At 41.4% G+C, this 26405-nt stretch overlaps 1 protein-coding gene across 5 annotated transcripts in view; it reads right to left on the minus strand.

Moving 5' to 3' along the window:
* The window catches only part of TENM1 (teneurin transmembrane protein 1), a 912904-nt gene that overhangs the window by 482346 nt on the left and 404153 nt on the right, over positions 1 to 26405 (minus strand). For all 5 annotated transcript variants that reach the window (XM_077478732.1, XM_077478724.1, XM_077478714.1 and 2 more), the window contains one exon: positions 24944 to 25184. In XM_077478732.1, the coding sequence (XP_077334858.1) occupies positions 24944 to 25184 (241 nt within the window). The remainder of the gene's footprint in view (positions 1 to 24943; positions 25185 to 26405) is intronic.

A 26405-nucleotide genomic window follows, 5' to 3' on the forward strand; every position in this document is an offset into this window, starting at 1 on the left:
TCACGTTCTACTTTTTCTTTGGTTAAAGTCCAAAAAATCTTCTTCTGTTTACTCTAAAGCTTCTTTTGCATTGTAAAAGTACAATCTGCTTAAAAGCATTAGATAGATTACAGATGTGTCAGAGAAAACAGATTCATGCTAAAGATAAGCAGCACAAATGATGGCACATATTTGCTGTTAAAATATACTCATGATGAATCCTACAATTTCTCTTTTCTGTTGAATAAAAAAAAAATCTGTTTTCCAGCTAGTGATAACATATGTTAGAGGTGGAAGATCTCACCGCTGAGCAGTCCTCTGTCTTTAACCACTTAACCACCTGCCGACCGCTGTCAGCAAATATATGCCGACAGAATGGCACATTTGGACAAAGTAATGCACCCGTACGTTACTTTGAATTTCCCGGCACACGCTCGCCTGCCGCGATCTCCATGACTGTGCCAGTGGGACCAGCGGACTCGATCGCCGCGGGGATACCCACCATCGTGTCACGGAGATGAAGAATGGGGAGATGCCTATGTAAACAGCATCTCCCTGTTCTGCCTAATGACAGGACACTGATCGTCTGCTCTCTGTCATCGGGAGCAGTGATCAGCATCACGTCACACACAGCCCATCCCCCAGACAGTTAGAAACACTCCCCTAGGACACACTTAACCCCTCCATTCCCCCTAGTGGTTAACCCCTTCACTGCCAGTGACATTTTTACAGTAATCAATGCAATTTTATAGCATTGATCGCTGTATTAATGCCAACGGTGCCAAAATATGTCAAAATTGTCCGATGTGTCCGCTATAATGTCGCAGTCATGATAAAAATCACTGATAGCCACCATTACTAGTAAAAAATAAAAAATTATTAATAAAAATGCCATAAAACTATCCCCTATTTTGTAGATGCTATAACTTTTGCACAAACCAATCAATATTGCACATTTTTTTTACCAAAAATATATAGAAGGATAGGAAAAAAAAGTTTCTTTATATATTTTTGGGGGATACCGTATTTATCGGCATATAACATGCGTCAGCTTATAACACGCACCCCAAGTTTAGGAGGGAATTTTAAGGAAAAAAACTTTTAGGAGGGAAGTTTAAGGAAAAAAAAACTTACATTTAAATGCCCATCAATGCAGCCTTATCAGTGTCCATCTGAAGCCTTGTCATGCAGCCTTGTCCATCATTGCACCCTTGTCAGTGTCATATGCAGCTTTGTCATGCAGCTTGTCCATCATTGCAGCCTGTCCATCATTGCAGCCTTGTCATGCAGCCTTGTCCATCATTGCCCTCTTGTCAGTGTCATTTTCAGCCTTGTCTGTTTTATTTTCAGGTTTTATTTTTAAAAATGGTGCCGCCGAGATGTCCTGTGTATCTCAGCGGCGCTCGGTAGTTCTCAGCCTCCTTCGGCCGTTCTCGTCGGCTTTCGGCCACCTTCGGCCCTTCTTGTCAGCTTTCAGCCGCTCTCTGCGGTTTTCAGCTGCCGAGAAGGGCTGAAGGCGGCCGAGAGCCGCCGAGAAGGGCCGAAAAGCCGCCAGGAAAGAGCCAAAGGTGGCCGAAAGCTGTCGAGAATGGCCGAAGGCGGCCAAAAGCCGCCGAGAGCCGCCCAAAAGCCGCCGAGAGCCGCCCAGAAGAGCCAAAGGCGGCTGAAAGCTGCCCAGAGGCTCCAAAATAGTGGAGGATCAGCGTATAACACGCACCTGTGATTTTTCCCTGATCTTAAGGGAAAAAAGGTGTGTGTTATACGCCGATAAATACGAGATTTATTATAGCAAAAAGTAAAAAATAATGTGTTTTTTTCAAAATTGTCACTTTTTTTTGTTTATAGTGCAAAAAATAAAAACCGCAGAGGTGATCAAATACCACCAAAAGAAAGCCCTATTCGTGAGGAAAAAAAAGACGTCAAATTTGTTTGGGAGCCACGTCGTACAATGGTGCAATTTACAGTTAAAGCGATGCAGTGCCGAATCGCAAAAGTTCTCTGGTCAGGAAGAGGGGTACATCCTTCCAGGGCTGAAGTGGAAGGGCCTATTTTTCAGACTTGGTGTTTACAAGTTAAAATCATTTTTTTGCTAGAAAATTACTTAGAACCCCCAAACATTATATATGTTTTTCTTAACACCCTAGAGAATAAAATGGCAGTTGTTATAAAATTTTATGTCACACTGTTTTTGCACAGTGCACTATTTTTGGAAAAAATACACTTTTTTGAATAATAAAATAAGACAAACAGTAAGGTTAGCCCATTTTTTAAAATATTTTGAAAGATAATGTTACCCTGAGTATATTGATACCCAGCATATCATGCTTTAAAATTGTGCCCGCTCGTGAAATGGCGACAAACTCTTACTCTTAAAAATGTTCATAGGCAACATTTAAACATTTCTAAAGGTTACATGTTTTGAGTTACAGAGAAGGTCTAGGACTTTACTGCTCTCATTCTGATGATCGCGGTGATACCTCATATGTGTGGTTTGAACAATGTTCGCTTCTGCGCGCAAGATCGGCGAGACAGCGTGCTTTAATATTTTTTCTTATTTAATTAACTTTTTATTTTTTATTTTGACACTGTCCTAAAAAATAAATAAAAAAAAAAAAGAATACAAACATCCCTTGTAATAGAAACAAGCATGACAGGACCTCTTAAATATGAGATCTGGGGTCAAAAAGTCCTCAGATCTCATATTAACACTTAAATGCAATAAAGAAAAAATTTCATTTGAAAAAATGGCATAGTAAATAAGTGAAAACAGGCAGTCAAGCCTTGCGGCTTCTGGTTCTGTAGTCTTCTGGGACATGTGATGTGTCCCAGAAGACTGTGGGGGAAGGAGGGGGGATTTCCGGCTCAAAGCGCCGCAACACATCTGATCAGAAGTGGGAGCAGGTACCTGTCAATAACATGTACACATTCCCCCGTACTCCATAAAAAGGGCAAAATGCAAACAAGCAGAACTTGGCTTTTTGGATGAAGTTCTGCTTTAAGTATTTTAAGGCCTATATCTACATGATTACTACAACCCTTTGGAGCTGGCTTAAGAATAAAGTCATTAACCAGTTCCCACCCAGCCTATAGTCAAATGACAGCCGGCAGGACCTTCATCATTCGGGTGGATGTAATTTGACTCATGCTGCTGATACCATGTGATCCCTGTCACCAATCACAGCAGATCACATTTTAATTGTAAACAACAGATGCCTTCCTTTCATGCCATTCATTGTGTATAATTATGTTTCTAGCCGTGATTGGTCAGTCTCACCCTGCACGGAGATTCTCATGTTCATAGGACAAAATTCCAAGTACCAGCAGAGTGAGAAAGATCATAACTGGGGGTTGGGTAACTCTGAAGTTAACCCTTTACCACACATATCAATATCTGCCACTGAGTGTGTTAATGGAAACACTCTTCGTTCACAGAATCTACTGCAACAATGTGTGATTTTTTGTGTCTGTGTTGCCATGTAGACAAGGGGGTAACAGAGTTTAAACTATAGTAACATTTTTTCAAAGAGGCAAGACTTCTAAAAGTTCTTGTTTACAACATTTAGAGAATCAGCTTAATGATTTTTAAATATTGTTGACAAGATGATATGAAAATGATGCAGGGAAATTATATTAAAAATAGACAATAGAAACAGCAAAATAAAGGAGATTAAAATGTGCCGTATTTATTGCATAAAATTTTTCCCCTGAAAATAGGGGGCAAGTTACAGATGCGTGTTGTATGCCGACAGCGTAACTTGGAGTGAAAGGAGGAGGACGGACACTGCCGGAATTCATCAGTCATCATCTCCTGTTTACTCAGCTCTAAATTGGCTCTCACACAGCCCCGCCTCCGTCACTGGCATTGAACCAGTGTTCTGTCTATCACAGGAGCTGGTCCAATGGCAGTGGCGTTGATGGGACTATGTGTGTGTGAGAGCCAACTGAGAGCCGAGGGAGAGCCAAGTAAACAGGAGATGAAGGCTCAGTGATTTCCTGCACTGGCCACGCTGCATGGCGATGGTGAGGCTGCAGATGAGCACTGAGATTAAAAATGGGCATTTATCAGGCTGCAATGATGAGATGGGCTGCAGATGGGTATTGATCAAGCTGCATTGATGAGATGGGCTGCAGATGGGCATTGATCAGGCTGCATTGATGAAATGTGCTGCAGATGGGCATTGATCAGGCTGCATTGATGAGATGTGCTACAGATGGATGGTCATTGATCAGGCTGCATTGATGAGATGTGCTGCAGATGGATGGGCATTGATCAGGCTGCATTGATGAGATGTGCTGCAGATGGATTGGCATTAATCAGGCTGCATTGATGAGATGTGCTGCAGATGGATTGTCATTGATCAGGCTGTATTGAAGAGATGTGCTGCAGATGGATGGTCATTGATCAGGCTGCATTGATGAGATGTGCTGCAGATGGATGGGCATTAATCAGGCTGCATTGATGAGATGTGCTGCAGATGGATGGGCATTGTTCAGGCTGCATTGATGGAAAATGAGGAGGCTGCAGATGGGCGCTATGCCACAAAGTATCCTGCTTACAATATGCCAAACAGCACAGAGACAAGCCTCAAACCTTCTGGCACAGTCATTTGGAGTGATGAAACCAAAATTGAGCTTTTTGCCCACAACCATAAACACTACATTTGGAGAGGAGTCAACAAGGCCTTTGATGAAAGGTACACCATGCATACTGTGACACACAGAGGTGGATCGCTGATGTTTTGGGGATGTGTGAGCAACAAAGGCACAGGAAATTTGGTCAAAAATTGATGGCAAGATGAATGCAGTATGTTATCAAAAAATACTGGAGGAACATTTGCGTTCATCAGCCAGGAAGCTGTGCATGGGATGTACATGGACAGTACAACATGTCAATGATCAAAAACACCAGGCCAAGTCAACCTGTCATTGGCTACAGCAGAATGGCCATCTCGGTCTCCTGACCTCAATATCATTGAGTCACTCTGGGGAGATCTCAAACGTGCAGTTCATGCAAGACAGCCCAAGAATGTACAGGAACTGGAGGCTTTTTGCCAAGAGGAATGGACAACTTTACCATCTGAGAAGATGAAGAGCCTCATCCACAAATACCACAAAAGACTTCAAGCTATCATTGATGTTAAAGGGGGCAACTCACAGTATTAAGAACTGGGGTATGTAAACTTTTGATCAGGGTCATTTGTGCAGTTACTGTTGTGATTATGATTTAAAAAGAGTAAACAGTTGATTGATAATAAATGGCTTCAGCCAAACACTAACCATGAGTGAAAGAAATGTTTTTGTGTTATCATTCATATTCTCTGAAAAATGGCCAAGAAATCATAAATTCTGCCAGGGTATGTAAACATATGAGCACAACTGTATGTGCCTGCTGTACAATGTACTTACAGGTGCACAAAATTCAAATATCATCAAAAAGGGCCCTTTACCATTGTGATCAGCTGTCAGCCAATGACAGCTGATCACAGAAGTAAACAGAAGCCGGTAATCGGCTATTTTTTCCTCATCATGTCAGCTTCTGTTAGAGGGACATCGGCCCCCTTAGTGCCTGTCAGTGCTGTTAGTCAGTGACCTCCAGTGCTGCTAATCAGTGCTCACCCGTACCATCTATCAGTGTCCATCAGTGCCACCTACCAGTGCTCATCAGTGCTGCTAATCAGTGCCCATCAGTGTCTCATCATCAGTTTCACTTCAGTGTTGCCTGTCAGTGCCTATAAATGTGCCCATCAGTGCCACCTATCAGTGCCACCTATCAGTGCCACCTCTCTGTGCTACCTATCAGTGCCATCTCATTAGTGCCCATCAGTGCCATCTATCAGTGCCCATCAGTGCAGCCTATCAGTGCCCATCAGTGCTACATCATCAGAGAAGGAGAAGAATTACCTGTTTGCAAAATTTTATAACAAAATATGAAATAACCTATTTTTTTTCCTTTTCAACTTTTTTGGTCTTTTTTTGTTTGTTTAGCAAAAAATGTTAAACCCAGAGGTGATTAAATACAGCCAAAAGAAAGCTCTATTTGTGTGAAGAAAAATATAAAAAATGTCATATGGGTACAGTGTTGCATGACTGCACAATTGTCATTCAAAATGTGAGAGCGCTGAAAGCTGAAAATTGGCCTGGGCAGGAAGGGGGTATAAGTGCTCAGTAAGCAAGTGATTAATTCAATTAGACTGGTCTTTGGATCCAATTAATTACAGGATAAGTCCAATATCTGACAGTCACAGGCCTTCAAAATGACTCTTGGCATTTGTGCATAGTTTTCATGAAAACATGAGAGCTCATAAAGCTGCAGATGCAGCCATCTGTTCTGGTCTCTGAGGCTGGAGTATACAGAAATATAGATATACCCAATCAAAGGGTCTGAGGGGTGGGAGGTTGAAGTATTAAAGCGTGTATGATATTTTCAGCAGACCCTTGCTTTAGGACATATTTCTAAATGCACCCATTATTTCATAGGACCAAGTTTTACAGTCTGATAACCAACATATCATTGCACAGCATGAAATCACAATTTGATAGACATCCGACATGGTATGAATGTCCCCTTAGAAGATGTAATGTTACTAGTTCACCTGATGTACATTATCGCATATGCATGTCTGATATCAAACAAATTGTTCTTCTATAAAACAATTGTGTAGACACTTGTTATAAATGTCATTTTATCAGATCAAAATTTAAAGGAATACAATCAATTCTAGCTCTTCGGCCTCACAAAAAAGAACATACTCATAAAATATGGCAGCCATGGTTAAAATGGGCTAGTCCCCAAAACATTGCACGAGTTCTTTGTTCCTAGATAACTTGAATTAAAAAATTACTTACCCCGCTCTAATATTTTAATCTTTGTTTTGTATCTATTAAATGACAGGTTACTATTACTGTCCCGAACACAGTTTAGCGCCCATAGGGGTGTTCGGGAATATATTTAGGTTCATCATCTTTGAATTACTTAAATTGGCAGTATATAAATATATGAAGATAATATTGATATTACTTTTGTGTATTGTCTCCACAATGGATGTATTAATAACCTCCCGATCGTTATCTTTATTATCCCGATTATAATTGTGATAATTAATATGGTTTTCTTTATATTATATTTTTTATTATTTTTGGATACTATTAACTATGTATCTAACTACTGTAACTGATCTGTTATTTAGTCATAATTTCTGTCATTTGTCTTGATAAAAATTTAAACTTTAATAAAAACTATTGATAAAATTTTTTTTAAAGGAATACGACTGTAATTTTAAAGCTACTAGTTAACAAAACTCAGATAGGAAAGTAGATTCCCTTAACTGCCTTGTATTTTATTTATGAATGACATAAAGACCTGTTCAGATCCTTTTGTGGCCTAGCAAATTTATGACAGCCTTAATTAAAACTCTCTGCTTAATGCTGTCTCACAATGGCATATCAGTGTTCTGGCTTGCATACTTCTGCTAAGTACTGTTTATATTACTGCTGGAAGTTTTACAATCTTCTGCTAATGAAGTTTAATGAGATTTATGGTTGCCTGCTTGTCTCAAATTTGAGCTGTATTGGTGAAATGTATGAAGTTTTATCTTTGGAAAAATGAAAGTGACACAATTCTCAGTACGTATCCCCATTCTTAGCTTGGGGTTCACCTGACCTCAATATTGGCACACTACAAACTGAAGAAAACCTGTTCCGTAGAATGATAAATAGCCATAATAGTTCCAACAATATATAGGCTAAAATTGTACAGTTAAATTGTACATTATTTGCATCTGTACACAGTGCTAGTAAAACAATAAAATAGGCAATGGACAACCAGATACTGATTAGTGAAAAAGTATGGCAAATTTGATAATATTTAATAAGAAGCTTCAGATGGCCCAGATAATTATTTGTATTATTGCATACTTTTAAGCAAAGCACAGACTAAATGGGCTCCTATGAAGAATTGTGTATGGTACTATCTTAAAAACAATACATATGCAATAGTGTGTGTAACTGTGGTTATATTTCCCAATTAGCTAATATCCCAAAACAAAAAGTTTTGCTTTATTTATTCAGCATTTTTCACTTTACTTGTTGATATTTTGTTACCTAGAACAGTGGTCATCAACCCTGTCCTCAGGGCCCACTAACAGGCCAGGTTTGCAAGATAACTGAAATACATCCCAGGTGATATCATTTTCTGCTCAGTGATTCCAGTAATTTAGTGTGCATCTCCCCAAGGTAATACATAAAACCTGGCCTGTTAGTGGGTCCTAAGGACAGGGTTGATGACCACTGACCTAGAACATATGTAAGAACTGGTCCGGGGCATGTTTTATGTGGACATAGTTCTAGGTTGGAACAGTTGGAGGGTGAGGGAGAGTGAGATCAACGAACCATAACCTCCCAATAGTATCATATCATATAAAGCCACATTGTTCATTTAATCTGTAGCTTGCTTTAGCAATACCTTCAATATAAACCAATATAAAACTATAAATATAGAATTAGTATCTATGGTGAAAAATGATTTACATCCTAGACACTAGAAAGCAGGGGATAATCAATTTTAACATTATCAATAGTTTCCAAAGCTAGTGAATATGTCTCTATTTGTAGACATTAAACATAGATCACTATAGCACTATACATAGTGCTTTGGGTAAAATCTATAACCATATATTTATTTTACCAAGCAATTTGTATTATCTTACATTATTGCTGCCTTGATTACATAATCGTATTCACTTTAAAAATACAGATTACTGGAGGCCTGTTGATCCTGGTGCTCCAAAATGGTTTATGTAATACACACAAAGCAAATCAGCTTAGATAACAGAATATTTTGTATAACGTACATGCGTATATTATACAGAAAGAACTATTAAAATGTATGTATGTGGGTAGAAAGGAAACAAAATCCTAAATGTATGAAGAAGAAAGCTTTGTGGAGTGTATTAAAAAAAGTCAGATTGCAGAATCAGAACAAGAACATTGATTCTCGAATGTGACCTAATCTTTAAAATATGCCCAGTTTTAATTTCAATAGTGACACAAATGGGTAGAATTACTAAAGGGAAAGCGACTATTGCTCCAGAGCTTAGTAAATGAGCAGAAACTCTGCTGACTTCCATCATCCATTCATGTGCAAGCAAAAGTGCTGTTTTATTTTTGTTTATCTTACTTGCATGTTATTGGGTATTCTTTGCAAAATAAAGCCAAACAACAAAGGTGGTGGAGCCCCTGAAACATGTAGCAGCCCGCCCACTAACCTGACGCCAATAACTGCAATCCAAGCTTAAAAGAGCAACAGTGTCCACAACTAAGTGATATAACCATCAAATACTCAGAAATGTACAAGGTACCTAGAATTTTTTTTTCTTACATCGGGGGACACAGAGCCATAGTAATAACTATGTGGGTTATAACGGCGTATCAGGTGCTGGACACTGGCACGCCCCTTAAGGTGTGAACTTCCCCCATATAACCCCTCCCATTACTGGGAGTCCTCAGTTTTTTCCGCCAGTGTCTAAGGTGTTGGGCACATGTAAGGATGTGTGTACTGAGCTCCACGGGCAGTAATCCTTTGATGACAGCGAGCCATCCTGACCGGATCCGTTCTGATGTCTCCGTAATGGACTAAATGAATGGTACCCGGGCCTCATCATCCAAAGACACAAGGTTTTGCTTGTGAATGCTTTTAAAGCTGGGCCCTGGGATCCAGTACTTTTTGGTAGTAAAGGCAATAAAAGTTTACTGGCAGGGTCTTCTCGCAGGTTCAGGATTGTGGGATTACCTGAGTGTACCCCTGTTCCTTAAGGTTTCCTTTCAAGGTCTCGGAGCCTACTGTGAGGGGCAAAGATTGTTTTTTTTTATCTCTGATAAACCCTGCTGCGAGGAAAGGTAGGGGAGATTTTCTCAGGAATCTCTCCTTCCATGTATTGAGTTGTCATGTCATGTCTATGTGTCACCACTGGAGGCTGTATTGAGCACTCACCATTCTGACGCTGGAAACAGCAGAAGCTTTCACTCTCCTCTCCGTTCAAGCCAGCTCAGACCCTCAGGTATGAAGGGGGTTCTGATCACTTCCTGGGCCCCCAGATTGGCGATTTTGATCTATTTGAATGCCAGTCAGCTGCCTCTTTTTCTTAAAAACAAAAAGTTTTTTGGGCAGGTTGTGGCTGCTCGTCAGGCGGAGGATTTACCGCCATGATGCCGGCGCTCACACACTTCCCTGTTGAAAGAGGAAGGGGGGGCGTTTTCGCGTGGGAGGCATGGCTAAATGGTGTCAAATGCCGGCCACACGTGGAGGAAGTAATTTAAGCTATACAGGAAAAGCTGCAGTCTGGCAGTGGAGGGACAGAGCAGAGTGGTTGCTGGTCAGGTAAGGTAACACAGGCATCCCCTTTTTGTTGACAACATTGTACTGTATAGCTAGGACTAATAGAAGCTTTTGTACTGTACTATAGCCTAGCAAGTTTAACATTCTTTTGCTGGTACTGCCTCTGCTTTGTACTGTAAGCTATGAGTGACAAAGGGACCAGGAACTCATCTAAGGGTTCAACAAACTAAAAACCCTTCCAAAAGAAGTCTTCCTCCTCTGAGAGGTAAAAAGAAAAATATGGCCAGTCAGATGAGCCGTCAAGGGTAGAACACTTCTGTCCCTGTGTATTTCATACAAACAGGTTTTTTCTTCTACCATTTAAAAGATTATTGCTATGATGTCTCTCCATAGTAGGACTAAACATAGCAGATTCCCATCTAGTCCTCTGGGCCCTTTTGTTGAGGTGCAGGAAGCTGGGGATCAAGTAGATCTTCCCAAATATTGGAAGATACTTATTTTTCCTCTTCGGAGGATCCTAACAGGGAGGGAGTAGCCGCACAAGTCAGGTGTTTGTCTACTCCCTTACTTAACCATTTTGTTGCCTGCAGCACAGGCTCTTTAGGTATCTGCCTCTAAAAGGGTTCATTTGAACCTCCCAGGGGATGTTTTTCCTATTCATGCATAGCTATGTATTCTGAATGGGAACATTTCTATGAAAGAAATGGGGGGTTCCAGCTATTAATGCTGCAATCACATCACATGAGCAGAGTCTCACATGTCCAGTGGATAATGCACTGATGTTAAAGGATCCAGCAAGTTAAGGTTGGATTTTCCTTTTAAAGACAAAATGTCTTTTGCAGTTCTGGCTGTAATTGGAGTAGCTCAGTCCATTAACCCTTTAACGTCTGCTCCACTATTTTGGTGGAGCACATTTTGAGTCACGCCAATGCATTGGAATGTGGACTCCAAGGGGTTAATGAACAGGTGTGAGATACCTGAAAGTTCTGCCTGATAGGTAGGCCTGGCAAGGGGCTGGTGTATTTGACACAATGTGTCTCACAGATGCTATGAAGGACTCGATTGTTTAAGCCTTATGACTTATACTTGGACTAGTGCATTTTTGCAGAGGTCCATGGCTGAAATATTGATCAGCTGAAGCACCAGGTGAAAAACCCTTAGCCAGTCTGTGTCCCTTCCTGGGGTACGACTATTTAGAGTGGATAAGTACATCCAAGAGGGGTAAAGCTCTCTTTACCAGTAAAAGGAGGTCAAACAGTTCTCCTTTAATTGTGCAGCCTCTCCTATGCCTGGGGTATCTGCCTTTAGGCAGTCTCAACGGTCTCAGTTGTCAGGTTCAGGAGAAAGTTCCCAGGGGCAGCACCAGGATCTTGGGGGCAGAAAGTCCATAAAGCAGAATGAATGAATGAATGACTTGTATAATGCTAAGGCCTTCTCATAAAGGAGCACCTCCACTTGTTTGGGTGAGGGGAAAAGGTCCTGCGATTCTCAAAGTCTGGCAGGAACAATGTTAAGAGCAGAGGGATTTCTGCAATCTTTTTCTCTAGGTTACATCTAGAGTTTCAAGAGCCCAGATGTCCCAGTTGGCTTTCGATCTGAGGGTCCGGGATTTGGGTCCTGTTTGGGTGCTGCCTGTGGGGTCCTTGGGGCTGCTGATGTGGCAGTCTTTATGCAAGAGTGTCTGTCTCCTCAAAGAATGCTCCTAAGATTCCAGAGGAAAAAAAAAGTCTCTCTTTCTGGCCTCTGGATCAGCTGTTATCCTAGTCGGTGATATCAGAGATTCCCTTAGTGGAACAGGGGGGTTTTGGCTCAAACCTTTTAAGGTCCCAGAGCCAAACAGAGAGGCAAGACCCATTCTAGATCTCAGAGATCTGAATCAGCACTTATCCTTTCATAATTCGATTGGCTGTGTCCATCCTGCAAGGAGGGTATGCCAAAGTTTCCCGCCTATCAGAAATTTTTGCGGTTTTAAATATAAAATTATCTTTTCAATCGTGGCACTGCCATTCGGCTTAGCCACAGCACTACGAGTGTTCTGAAAGATTCTGGCACCTCCCTTTAGCCAGGTTAAGGGCTCAGGGCATAGCAGTCCTAGCCTATTAGAAGATCTACTTTTAATAGATCATTCAGTCTCAGGTCTAAAACCAGAGTCTGATCTCAGCTGTAGATATCTGAAATCTCTAGGTTGGATTCTCAGCCTAGGGAGATTCTCCTTAAAACCATCAAGGAGGTTACTTGGGAGCTGGTTATAGATACCACACAGAAGAAGGTATTCTTACCCCAGATGTGAATCAGTTCCATTGTAGGACTAATTCAACTTATCAAGATAAAGGAAAATTCCTTCATTTGGCTGCAGGAGATTTTTAGGGGAAATGGTGGCCTCCTCCAATCTTAATTTATTGAGATCATAAAGATGGCAGTAGGAGTCCTTTGGACTCTGCCATTATAACCAGACCTTCTTGCACAAGGTCCGGTATTTCATCCTACTTTATGGACAAGATGTTTAACAGGTTTGACTGTTGAATCCCACTCTATAAAGGATCGTGGGTGATCTCCTTCAGTAGCGTCTACTTTGACTAAGCCCAGGAAGCCGGCTTCCAGAATCACTTACTATAGAATCTGTAAGGCATAGGTTTCTTGGTATGGATCCAGGGGTTGGCACCCCAGGAAGTATGTCAGTAGGCAGGATTCCTGCATATGGGATCTGAAATGAAGCTGGCCTTGACTTTTATCAAGAGCCAGATCCAGGCCGTGTCAATGTATTTTCCTATGGCCTCTTGCTTCCCACTCTTGGTGTGTAGCTTATTCAGGGGGTAACACGGTTTATCCCCCTATCAAGGCACCTTTAAATCCTTAGGATTTAAAATTGGTCTTTTCGGTTTTGCTGAATCAGCCGTTTGAACCTTATGAGAAATTCTCTTAGTTCTTTGACAAGAAAGATAATCTTTTTTGCTTGCCATTTCTTCTGCTAGAAGAGTATTGGAACTAACGACTCCGTCTTGTAAGAGCTATATTTCATCAAACATAAGGATGAGGTGGTTTGATGTCCTCATCCTGAATTCTTACCAAAAGTGGTAACAGGTTTTCATTTAAACCAAGATATTATTCTTCCTTTTTTCTCCCCAGAAGCCTTAATCTGGGGAAGAGAAAGCACTACAGTCTCTTGCTCAGGTTTGCAAAACATAGGCTTTGTTTGTACTGCCAGAGGGTCTGAGATATGGACAGGCAGCGTCAGGATCCACTATTTTCCAAATGGGTTTGTCAAGTGATTGATCAAGCTTCAGCTTAAAGAAGAAAATTCTTCCTTCTCATATTAAGAGCACACTCATCCAGGGCGATTGATGCCTCTTGGGTGGTGCATCATCAGGCCTCTATGGTTCAGATCTGTAAGACTGCAACTTGGTCTTCGGTGCAGACGTTTATCCGATTTTATCAAATCGATTCTAAAGGTCATGAGGGTATTGCCTTTGGGCACAGCATACACTGCAGGCTGCAGTATGAGTCCTCTGGCCTCCTGTTTCTTTGATTCTGCCTCCCCCCATTCAGTTGTCATTGCTATGGACATCCCACATAGTTATTACTATGGCTCTGTGTCCCCTGATGTAAGAAAAAAAAATATGATTTTTAAATCAGCTTACCTGCTAAATCCTTTTCTTTGATGTACATCAGGGGACACAAAGGTCCCTCCCTTCTTCTTCTTATACACTTTGATTGCTTGGCTACAAAACTGAGGATTCCCAGTAATGGGAGGGGTTATATGGGGGAAGTTCACGCCTTAAGGGGCGTGCCAGTGTCCAGCACCTGATACGCCAATATAACCCACATAGTTATTACTATGGCGCTGTGTCCCCTGATGTACATCAAAGAAAAGGATTTTACAAGTAAGCTGTTTTAAAAATCCTATTATCTGCATGCACAGCCACCCTTTTGTATTTCCTCTTTTCAGATTATAGCATTTACTGTTCTATTTACTTAAATTATGCCCTCGATGATCATTACAGCACATTTGGTCTAATTTCAGGGATGAATGAACCCTGTCCCATGCTTGCCCTAAACAGGCAAGTGTCATATTGTTTTGTCTAGCTGATTTCCTTAATAAAAGGAAGGGGAATAAGGATAGAAAACAATGATTTGCAAATCATGATAGATAAATTTCTATTGTAGCCATGTCACTGGTTACAGGTCACTTGTATTTAATAGCCAGTGTACACAAATTGCCATTTTACAACCAAAATAATCTACTGTGCTTTGTGAAAATATGGTATTTAATCAAATGAAATGAAGCTTACGACTGTGTCATATCTTACAATGAAGTAAACGATATGTCTAGTTTACATTAGTTTGGCTATTGTGCCTTTGCAGCTGTTTTGAAATTACAAGTCCCAGTGTATCTTGTCAGTCATGCAGAAACTTGTATTTTCACAGCTTCTTGGGAGAGCCACGGTTTGTGAAAACATTGGTATAACTGAAGTTTTAATTAGGCATTTATGCTTTCAGCTAAGTAAGGGTTCAACAAGGATCTGGAGAACATCTGATAACCATGAGACTATTACACTACTAATATTGCAGCTATATGAGAATTTGGGAACTGCATCTTAATCTGTCTCTGCTTTTGTTTCATTCCATGTCTCACTGGTGCAGTCTTTTTGCAAGCTGTAGGCTATAAGTTCTTGTTCTTGTTCTCTTTCACTGAGAAATGTACTCCCTCCTGACATTTCTGCGCAGATAGGATGCATTCCCAGAGTCCTCCCTGCCATGAGCCATTTTGCAGAGTAAGACCAACCAGCCTGTTGCCCAAAGGCTTGTTTACACCGAAAGTCCTTAAAATGCATGGACATTTATTAGCATTTTGTAGAATCATAAGTGTTTTATACCATTTTCTATGTGCGTTATTTGCAGTTATATAGTCAGGTTGAAAAAAGACACAAATCCATCCAATTCAACCAATAACAATTGTTGTTTTAAAGCATACTGTAGCATTGTTTTGCATTTACACGTGTAGTAAGTATAGCAGAATAGCATTCACGGACTAGCATTCATTTTATCAACATTTAAGCCCCATACACACTATCAGATTTTCTACAGATTTTTCCTTCAGATTTACCAAAATTATATAATATGAGGTCAAACCTTAGGAGTTTTCAATTTGTATGCAATCAGGCAGGCCCTTGCACTGCATGATTTTGGTAAATCTGAAGACAAAAATCAGCACACAATCTGATAGTGTGTATCGGGCTTTACAGCATTTTTTTTTAAGAATTTAAGTGCATTTTCATGGACCACAACATACTGTATTTATTGGCGTATAACACTCACTTTTTCACCATAAAAATCGGGTGCAAATAGCGTGTGCGTGTTATACGCCAATACAAACATTTTAGTTTTTTCCTGAAACTTCTTAAAATGAATGTGCGTGTTATACACCCGTGCGTGTTATACGCCGATAAATACGGTAGTTAAAATGCCTGGATATATTAGTGCCTTTTTTGTGCCAAACCTTTTCAAAGTACCTCTTGACATGGCCTCATTGCTGGAAACAATGCAGCTTGGAACTCAGGTCCTAATAATATCTTGAGAAGAAGCTACTGTGCACATATATTGAGAAACCTTCTAGGCAATGTAATGTTTCACTGTGAGCAATGGATTATATGTAATGTAACTCTCAAATCTGTCATAGAACTGTGCTAGTAAAAGTATTCTCAATAGTGATGCATGCACAGATGTTGTACATACATTTCTTTGCCCGGTCCTTTCAGATAATTTTTAAAATGCTTTAAGCTTGGGATACATATAACCCCTACATTTTTTTCCTGGCATGGTTATCTGCCAGCCACGAGGAGTTAGGGCTGACCTACCATGGGTCCCACTGGGTCCATTGGACCCTGGCGGCATTTTGAGAGGGGCGGCAAATTGACACACAGGATATTTTTTTCTTGGGGGAGGGGAGGTGGGGCCATCTAAGATGGATGCCTGAATGAGAAGTGCTGCATGGCCGCTGGGATCAACATTGACTACCTCAGCCACCTGCCCATTCACACAGCCCTCCATAAGCTACATGGCCTCCTGAAACCTGCCGCAACACCGGAGAGAAGTGCCTCAGCCCCAGAAACTGTCAAGGCTTTTTCTGGTAGTTATGAGGTGGCTACAACAAAATGGTAGTGGCACCCAAAGCTCACAGACTGCTGTCGCACCTCTAGTGGCAGCTCCTCCATCACATACACTGTTGGGCTGCTGCTGCAGCCAAAAACAGAGGCTCAGGATTTTCCTCTCCTACCATCCTCAGCCCAGTGAAATCTAAAACCCGCAGAGACTCTGCCACTGCTGACGATGATGGCATGTTAACCACTTCCAGCCCAAGCCAATTCTAGAACACCTCTCCTACATATAAAAAAAATCATATTTTTTTTGCTAGAAAATTACTCAGAACCCCCCAAAATTATATGTTTTCTTAGCAGAGACCCTAGAGAATAAAATGGTGGTTATTGCACAGTATTTTCACAGCAATTTTTCAGAAGCTTTTGTTTGTGTTTAATTTATGAAACAGTTTTTTTTCCAAACAAAACACTAAAGTTAGCCAGATTTTTTTGTAGAATATGAAAGATGATGTTATGCTGATTAAATAGATACCTAACATGTCATACTTGATGTCATACTTACATGTCTCATACATGTAATACTAAAATTGCACACACCCGTGGAATGGCGCCAAACTTCGGTACTTAAAAATCTCCATAGGTGACACTTTGAACATTTTTGCAGGTTACCTGTTTAGAATTAAAGAGTATGTCTTGGACTAGAACTATTACCCTCACTCTAACATCCGTGGTGATACCTCACATGTGTGGTTTTAACACCATTTACATATGTGGACGGGTCATACATATGTGTTCGCTTCTGTGTGCGAGCACGCGGGGACTGGGGTGCTTTTAAAAATATATAATGTTTATTTTTATTTATTTTTATTTATAGAAGCACTGGAGGGTAGAGGGAGGGGGGTCTGTGATGAGAGGGGAATCTGTGATGAGGGGATTTTGTGATGGGGATCTGTGATGTAAAGGAGTCTGTGATGGGGGGGTCTGTGATGGGATGGCCTGTGATGAGGGGAGTCTGTAATGGGGGGATCTGTGATGAGGGGAGTCTGTGATGGGGGGATCTGTGATGAGGGGAGTCTGTAATGGGGGGATCTGTGATGAGGGGAGTCTGTGATGGGGGGATCTGTGATGAGGGGAGTCTGTAATGGGGGGATCTGTGATGAGGGGAGTCTGTGATGGGGGCTCTGTGATGAGGGGGAATTTGTGATGGTGTGGTCTGTGGTGAGGGGATACTGTGATGGGGATCTTTGATAGAGAGGGGTCTGTGATAGGGGGGATGTGTAATGGGATGGTCTGCAATGAGGATAGGCTGTAATGGGGGATCTGTGATGAGGGGAGTCTGTGATGCGGGGATCTGTGATGTAGATGGGTCTGTGATGGGATGGTCTGTGATGAGGGGAGTCTGTGTTGGGGGCCCTGTGATGAGGGGGGATTTGTGATAGTGTGGTCTGTGGTGAGGGGAGACTGTGATGGGGGATCTTTGATAGAGATGGGTCTGTGATAGGGGGGGTGTGTAATGGGATGGTCTGTGATGAGGATAGGCTGTAATTGGGGAATCTGTGATGAGGGGAGTCTGTGATGTAGATGGGTCTGTGATGGGATGGTCTGTGATGAAGGGAGTCTCTGATGCGAAGATCTGTGATGTAGAGGGGTCTGTGATGGGATTGTCTGTGATGAGGGGAGTCTGTGATGGGGGGATCTGTAATGAGGGGAGTCTGTGTTGGGGGCTCTGTGATGAGGGGGGATTTGTGATGGTGTGGTCTGTGGTGAGAGGAGACTGTGATGGGTGATCTTTGATAGAGAGGGGTCTGTGATGGGGGGATGTGTAATGGGATGGTCTGTGATGAGGATAGGCAGTTATGGGGGAATCTGTGATGAGGGGAGTCTGTGATGTAGATGGGTCTGTGATGGGATGGTCTTTGATGAGGGGAGTCTGTGGTGGGTGGATCTGTGATGTAGAGGGGTCTGTGATGGGATGGTTTGTGATGAGGGGAGTCTGTGATGCAGGGATCTGTGATGTAGAGGGGTCTGTGAGGGGAGTCTGTGATGGGGGATCTGTGATGTAGAGGAGTCTGTGAGGGGAGTCTGTGATGCGGGGATCTGTGATGTAGAGGGGTCTGTGATGGGATGGTCTTTGATGAGGGGAGTCTGTGATGGGGGGATCTGTGATGTAGAGGGGTCTGTGAATGGATGGCCTCTGATGAGGGGAGTCTATGATGGGGAGATCTGTAATGGGATGGTCTGGTTTGAGGAGAGTCTGTGATAGAATGGTCTGTGATGCAGGGAGGTCTGTGATATGGGGTTTGTGGTTTGGACATTGAACATAATGGCATGTCATATCATTTTGCATATATACAAGGTTCTGTTGCATGTAAATCGGGCATCTTGATACATTTATTTTAGTTTTAATTATCATGATATAAAATAATGGATGTGGGGACCTTTTGGAGGGTGTGATTTTTTTGTTTGGGGGGGGGGGCAGGGTTTAATTCTTAGACCCAGGCAACACAATGTCTTGGGCCATGCCTGCAAGAAGTCCTGTACAGGACAAAGTTAATTAACCTGGAAAAAAAATGTACCGTATTTATCGGCGTATAAAACGCACTTTTCCCCCCTTAAAATCGGGGGAAAGTCGTGGGTGCGTGTTATACGCCAATCCCCACTGCCGCTTGTAGTCCCGCCTCCCTGCTGTTTCTCTAGCGAGCGCTGCCGAAAAAGACCGAGCCGACTGTACTGTGTACTCGGCTCGGCTCGGCTCGCAGACTGCGAGCCGAGCCGAGCCGAGTACACAGTACAGTCGGCTCGGTCTTTTTCGGCAGCGCTCGCTAGAGAAACAGCAGGGAGGCGGGACTACAAGCGGAGCCGAGCAAGTCGGCTCGGTATTTTTTGGCGGCGCTCGCTCGGTCTGTCTCGGCGGCGGGAAATTTAAACATGGACAAGGCTGTAAACAGCGCTAGCCAAGCTGCAAATGACACTGCAAAGCTGCAAATGACACTGCAAAGCTGCAAACAGCGTGGGGCAAGCTGCAAATGACACTGATCATTCTGCAATGATGGACAAGGCTGCAGATGCACACTGATAAGGCTGCATTGACTGGCATTTAAAAAGTTTGTTTTTCCTTAAACTTCCCTCCTAAAACTTTTTTTCCTCAAAATGCCCTCCTAAACTTGGGGTGCGTGTTATACCCCGATAAATACGGTAAGTCCTATTACTTTAGCATTTTAGATCCCTGGTGGTCTCTCTATTTCTTCTGGACCACATTTTACCAATTACAAACTTTTTTTATTGATGGATAAATAGTAAGACAGTTACAAAGGGTTTTATCAGGATGTAGCTCAAGACAATCCAAAAGTATACATCATGTTACAATACCAGCTTAAGAACAAAATATGGATATCTCCAGTATTAAGGTTCTGGACCACATTTTAGAAGCACAGAATGCACAGAGTTGAAACTGAACTGAACTGCGAAACTGAAAATCCTCTCTCTATATGTGCTCTGTATACATGATACAAAACAGTAAGAAATCATTTGTAGATAGTTAACTCTACTCACTATGTGAAAGCCATTGCTATTGGAATTATCATTAAAATACCTTATATTTGCTTGGGGACTTGACCTAGTAAAATTGCACATGGCTGCCAACCATGGGGTGAGAGACATGACATTCTTGTGAACATCATCTACATGATATGGACTGAAAACCTGAGCCAAATATGAGGGAGGATAAACTAAAGGGAAACAGCCAATGTAATATTATATTCAATGCATACAAACCCCCCAGGTGACAGTGATGGGAGCATAAAAGATATAGATGCTCACATGATCATTTAACCTTTTTCTTCAACTATAGAATAGAATTTAAAATTGCTGTAGGGAGTGACCACACTCCTAAATTTGATTGACAAGTGCTATTTTCCTTTAGTTCCTACTTGACTTGTCGCCGAGCCAAAGCTCTTTTTGTCAGCACTGCTGTCATTACGTCAAATATGAGATTATAAGGAGCAATGGCAGCCAGGCTCCCCATGCTTCTGCCTTTATTAGATGTAGATAGTCCTAGTTAAAAATCAAGGAAAGAACAAAAGGACAATAGAGGCAGTGGATTAGCTTAAAATTCAGCCTTACCGTCAGTCTTGCACAGTTGCACAGGTTCCTCTCCTGTACTGAAAATGCTTACTCTGATTTAGTGAAAAGAAGTTGCAGAGCAATTTAATTTCACCTTTCTTCAAAAATGATTGACATATATCATTCCCTGCTGCCTGCAGTACTTTTGCTTTGGATTTTACTAATAACGACGATTATTTTGTTTCTTACTCTGATTTCACGGCACACTGTGAGCTTCTCTCAAGGTGCATTAGAAACTGTAGCAATGCCCTCCCCCCCCCCACCCCTACCCCCTTCCTGTCTCTATCTGTATTCTTCCTTCCCCTTTGCTTTCTTCTTCCTTTTATCTGTCATATTAAACAAAAACCTGGTTACCCATTGTTGTGTTCATTTTAGTAGTTTTACTAATGCTTTAATAATGCTACTATTACCTGTACATTCTGGGATTTGATGCACCTATTGTACTTGACTACTTTTCTACTGTTTAGATTTGATTTGTTGTATTGGCTACCTTTTGTATCTTAACCACTTTCAGCCCCGGACCATTTTGCTGGCTTAAGACCAGACCACTTTTTGCGATTCGGCACTGCGTCGCTTTAACTGAGAATTGTGCGGCCGTGCGACATGGCTGCCAAACAAAATTGACGTCCCTTTTTTTCCCACAAATAGAGCTTTCTTTTGGTGGTATTTGATCACCTCTGCGGTTTTTATTTTTTGCGCTATAAACAAAAATAGAGCGCCAATTTTGAAAAAAACGCATTATTTTTTACTTTTTGCTATAATAAATATCCCCCAAAAATATATAAAAAAACAGTTTTTTCCCTCAGTTTAGGCCGATACGTATTCTTCTACATATTTTTGGTAAAAAAAATCGCGATAAGCGATTATCGATTGGTTTGCGCAAAAGTTATAGCGTTTACAAAATAGGGGATAGTTTTATGGCATTTTTATTAATATTTTTTTTTTACTAATAATGGCGGCGATCATCGATTTCTATTGTGACTGCGACATTATGGCGGACACATCGGACATTTTTGACACATTTTTGGGACCATTGTCATTTATACAGCAATCAGTGCTATACAAATGCAGTGATTCCTGTGTAAATGACACTGGCAGTGAAGGGGTTAACCAGGGGGTGGCAGTGTAGGGGTTAAGTGTTCCTAGGGGCGTGTTACTAACTGTGGGGGCTGGGCTTTGTGTTAGTGAATACTGATCTCTGCTCCAATCACATGAAGCAGAGATAAGCATCACTTGTTGCTAGGCAGAACGGGAGATGCTGTTTACAACGGCATCTCCCCGTTCAGCCGCCCTATGAGACGATCGCAGGTATCCCCGTGCCGATCTAGTCCGTGGGACCCACGACCGGACTCACGGGGGTCCCGACCGGCACGCGATGGCAGGGCGGCATATTAAAATGGATGTACCTGTACGCCAATATGCCTGCCCGTGCCATTCTGCCGATGTACATCAGCGTGCGCCGGTCGGGAACTGGTTAAATAAAGAATTAGAAAAAAAGAAACTGTAGCAAGTCAAATAGAGCCCACCCCATTTCCAGACTGGATCTATCACTTTTTTTTTACCAGACTGTCCCTCTCCCGTGCCTTTTATTCACCAGATTTGAGTTCTTTCAAGACAGGACGTTCGGCATCACATGTGAGTGTGATCTAGGGCAATCTGCATGCAAATGTAGTTTGTTTAAGAGCAACATCTCCTTCAGGCAGACATCCATCCAATAAGGCATTTTAATGGTTGCATAACTTCCCACAAGAGCCAGTCAACTGTTTTAATCAGGACTGAGGGCTCTTGAAAGGAGTACTGATGTAGGGTGCTATTATGTTTATTGAAAACTATATACAGTACCCTATAAGCCTATAAGGTATGATGTATTTGCACTGAATAAAGCAGCACAATGCCCCAGTAATAATGAAATGATAAAGAACTTTTAACCCCCCTGCTGACCGACCGCCGTTGATTGATGGCATCAGAATTGCATTCCTGTGCAAATCGCTGATTGCTCCTAAAAAGGACAGAATGGAGATCTGTCTGTTCTGTTCTGTCAGGGGTGAGGAGACTGATCTGTTGTTCCTACTGCTTAGGAACAACGATCGGCCTCCTCCCCCAGGCAGTCCCATACCCCACAGTTAGAAACACTCCCTAGGACACACATTTAACCCCTTGATCTCCCCCTAGTGTTAACCCCTTCCCTGCTAGTGACATTTATACAGTAATCAGTGGCTATTTATAGCACTGATTGCTGTATACATGTCAATGGTCCCAAAATAGTGTCAAAAGTGTCTAATCTGTCCTCCGCAATGTCGCAGTCCCGATAAAAATCGCAGATCGCTGCCACTAGTAAAAAAAAAATGATAATACAAATGCCATAAATCTATCCCCTATTTTGTAGATGCTATAACTTTTGCACAAACCAATCAATATACTCTTATTGCGATTTTTTTTTTTTTTACCAAAAATTTGTAGAAGAATACATATCAGCCTAAACTGAGGAAGAAATTAGTTTTTTTATATATTTTTCGGGGGATATTTATTATAGCAAAAAGTAAAAAAATTCAATATTTCAATATTTTTCAAAACTGTCGGCCTTTTCTTTTTTATAGCACAAAAATGAAAACCACAAATGTGATCAAATACCACCACAAGAAAGCTCTATTTGTGGGAAAAAGGGATGTCAATTTTGTTTGGGTACAACTTTGCATGACCACGCAATTGTCAGTTAAAGCGACGCTGTGCCATATTGCAAAAAATGGCCTGGTCAGGAAGGGAGTCAATCCTTCCAGGACTGAAGTGGTTAAATTATCAGTAGCATGTGGACTGAATAGGGGGAGGGCATGGAAGGCAAAATGAAACCTTAGCTTCAAGGGAGTGTATGTGCAATAAATCATTTTACACTACCTCCAGTTTTAAATAAATGCATTTATGCCCATATCCTTATGAGTTATTGAATACTACCCCACATATGGAAAGGCTTCTTCATAGTAAGAACTGTAAACATGTGGAGTAGACTGTAGTTGATTGTTTTAAAAAAAGTTTTTTTTTTTTTTTTAATTCCTAGAACATAACTGTCAATTAATATTTATAAATAATAGCACCATCGTTTGCTGATTCAAGAAATATCAATTTGCCTTAAGTGATCAGGAAGGATCCACTGTTGGAGAAAATTGAACTACGCTTTGTAAGAGATTTTTGTTTTTCTCCAGATCAGTTGTGATTTTAGGGTTCTGTATGTGCAAATTTTACATTTAAAAAAAAAAAAATTCTATTGGTTGAATTTAAAGTGGTTGTAAACTCTTACAAACCACTTTGACCTACAGGTAAGCCTAGATTAAGGCTTACCTGTAGGTCCAAGAAATATCTCATAAACCTACACAGTTTAGGAGATATTTGCCAAAATACAGGCACCACTGTCTACTGAGCGTGCCGCTGTCAACGGCGATATGCCACGAGTGGCGGCTCCCGTGGGCATGCACGGGAGTGACATCATCGCGGCTTCGACGAATGACAGCGGCGGAGCAGCAAGACCCACCGAGACCCACCGAGAAGATGGAGGCTCCGGACTACAGGGGACAGCGGTGACTTCACTGGCTCCTGTGTCAGGTAAGTGACACATAATGGGCTACTATTATGCGATGCATAGTGCGGTCCATTATGCTTTACCTTTGCAGGGAATCGAAGAGGAAGTAAACTCATCAGGGTTTACTTCCTCTTTAATGGTCTATGTAAATACTGACTGTATATAGATACACTGAAAATCTATAAATGAAGATTCTATATAAAAACGAATTAGCAATCTAATTACTGTATTTCTTCTGCTCTTGTGACAACATACAAAATGAATGTTATACTGTTCTTTAATGAAAGATAAAAGTTTGCAGTCCAAGTCATTTTCAACAAAAGCTAAAAGCCACGATGGGGAGCTAAAATGAAGTGCTTACCCAATATTGAGCACACCTCTGTCGTAATATAAAAATAGGTTTAAAAAGTAACACTAAAATTGTACCTATACACCCCCACACACAGACATACCTCATTAATTACAAGCATTACATTAAACATCTGTCAGCATTTAGTGCCGAGCACATTGTGCTCCAATTTCCCAGTGACTTCACAACGTCAAACTGATGCAGATCAAGTAATTATCTAGCAAACTACAATTTGTGTGATCTGTATAATAGAGGCTTTAACACTAAATTATCTGTAAAAGCACAAAAGCAGTAGGAACTCTGTAGATATAATGATTAGACTGCTTTGCGCTTATTTTCAAAGCAAAGTGACTTCCTCTAAGGAACATCAAATACGGCTATAACATTGTGTGAAGTAGAACAGAAAGCACTATTTTTTTTTTTTTTTTGATACTGCAGATATAGTTTTTTTTGACTGAGTTTGAAGAGAAGTTTTGTATTTTCTTGGATCTTACCTGGTCTCTAGCGGTATGTTGCTGTTTAAGACCCAGCTGTTATGCAGGTGTACGGAATCTTGAGTACTCGTGGGTGGGTTAGAAACAGCTGGACTTGGCTGACTGCGGGATGTCATAGAACTCCTCTGGAGAGTATCCAGTGTCTGTGAAGTCTGCCGGCTGCAGGTGCAAGCATGTGGTGGTGGAGGAGGAGGAGGTAGGGGCCTGAATGTAAACTGGTTCCTTGGGCTTCCGGGAATCTCTGAAACATAAAGCACATAGCAGAGACAAATTATTAACTATATATGAAAATCTATTACAAATATGAAGACAGATGATGTTGGAGTTCAGCTGCTATTGAAAATGAATACACGCAACTCATGCCTCCTTGGGACCAAATGTCCTAACAATATTTTGATTTCAAGATGTTTATTGGATTTTTAGTTTCAAGAACAGGGGAGACAATTAATCAATATAGTATACAAAAAATATATTTCAAATGTACTAACATGTAAATTAGATGAAGCACGGATTTCATGAAAAGTCTAATTAGGTCAAGACTACAGTTAAAAATGAAGTGGTAAGTGAGGAAACTCAAATCAGATACAGTGGATCATAAACTAAACATACTGATTACAAAAGTAATGACATTATATTTAAGAGGTGCTTAAAGCTCTGGGCAGAAAATGTATTACATGTAAATGTTGTTGCCGTCATACCTTAATCCAATATGTTCTTATTTCCATTTACCAATCTATTGTCACTGAGAAATCCATTAAGCATTTTATGAATTGCAGGTCTTAATAACCTTATGCCGCGTACACACGATCGGAATTTCCAGCCAGAAAAAGACAGATGAGAGCTTTTCATCGGAAAATGCGATGGTGTGTATGCTCCATCGGAATTTAGCTGTCCGAATTTCCACCAGCCACAAATTGATAGCATGTTCTCAATTTTCCCGACGGAAAAACTTTCTATCGGTAATTCCAAACTTGTGTATAAAATTCCGACACGCCAAAAATCATGCATGCTCAGATTCAACTACAAGACAGACGCTATTGGCTACTGGCTATTGACGTTCCTTTTTCTAGTCACACCATACGTGTTGTACGTCACCGCGTTATAAATGATCGGAATTTGATGTGACCATGGGTAGGCAAGACAGCTTGAGCCGAATTCCATCGGAATTCCATTGGGAAAACCATCAGAGCTTTTTCCGACGAGATTGTGTGTACGCGGCATTAATGTCCACAATATAAGACTGCTATTCCCGCTATTCCCTTGACCACCAGTCTTGGCACTTCCCCCCTAAGTAATAATGTAATTATACCCTTGCTAACTGTAGTGGGTGGATCCAGGAGGCTCCCAGTCTGAGCCACCCACTATTGCAGCATCATTTGATTGACATGCCAGGAGACTCCTGCTCTGTCTCGGCACTCCACGCCTGTGAATGGCGGTCTATGTAAATGAGCTCCCCACAGCC

Source organism: Lithobates pipiens, unplaced genomic scaffold (genome assembly GCF_037356315.1).
Source record: "Lithobates pipiens isolate NorthernLeopardFrog02 unplaced genomic scaffold, aLitPip1_a1.2 Scaffold_1, whole genome shotgun sequence".
NCBI classification, from domain to species: domain Eukaryota; kingdom Metazoa; phylum Chordata; class Amphibia; order Anura; family Ranidae; genus Lithobates; species Lithobates pipiens.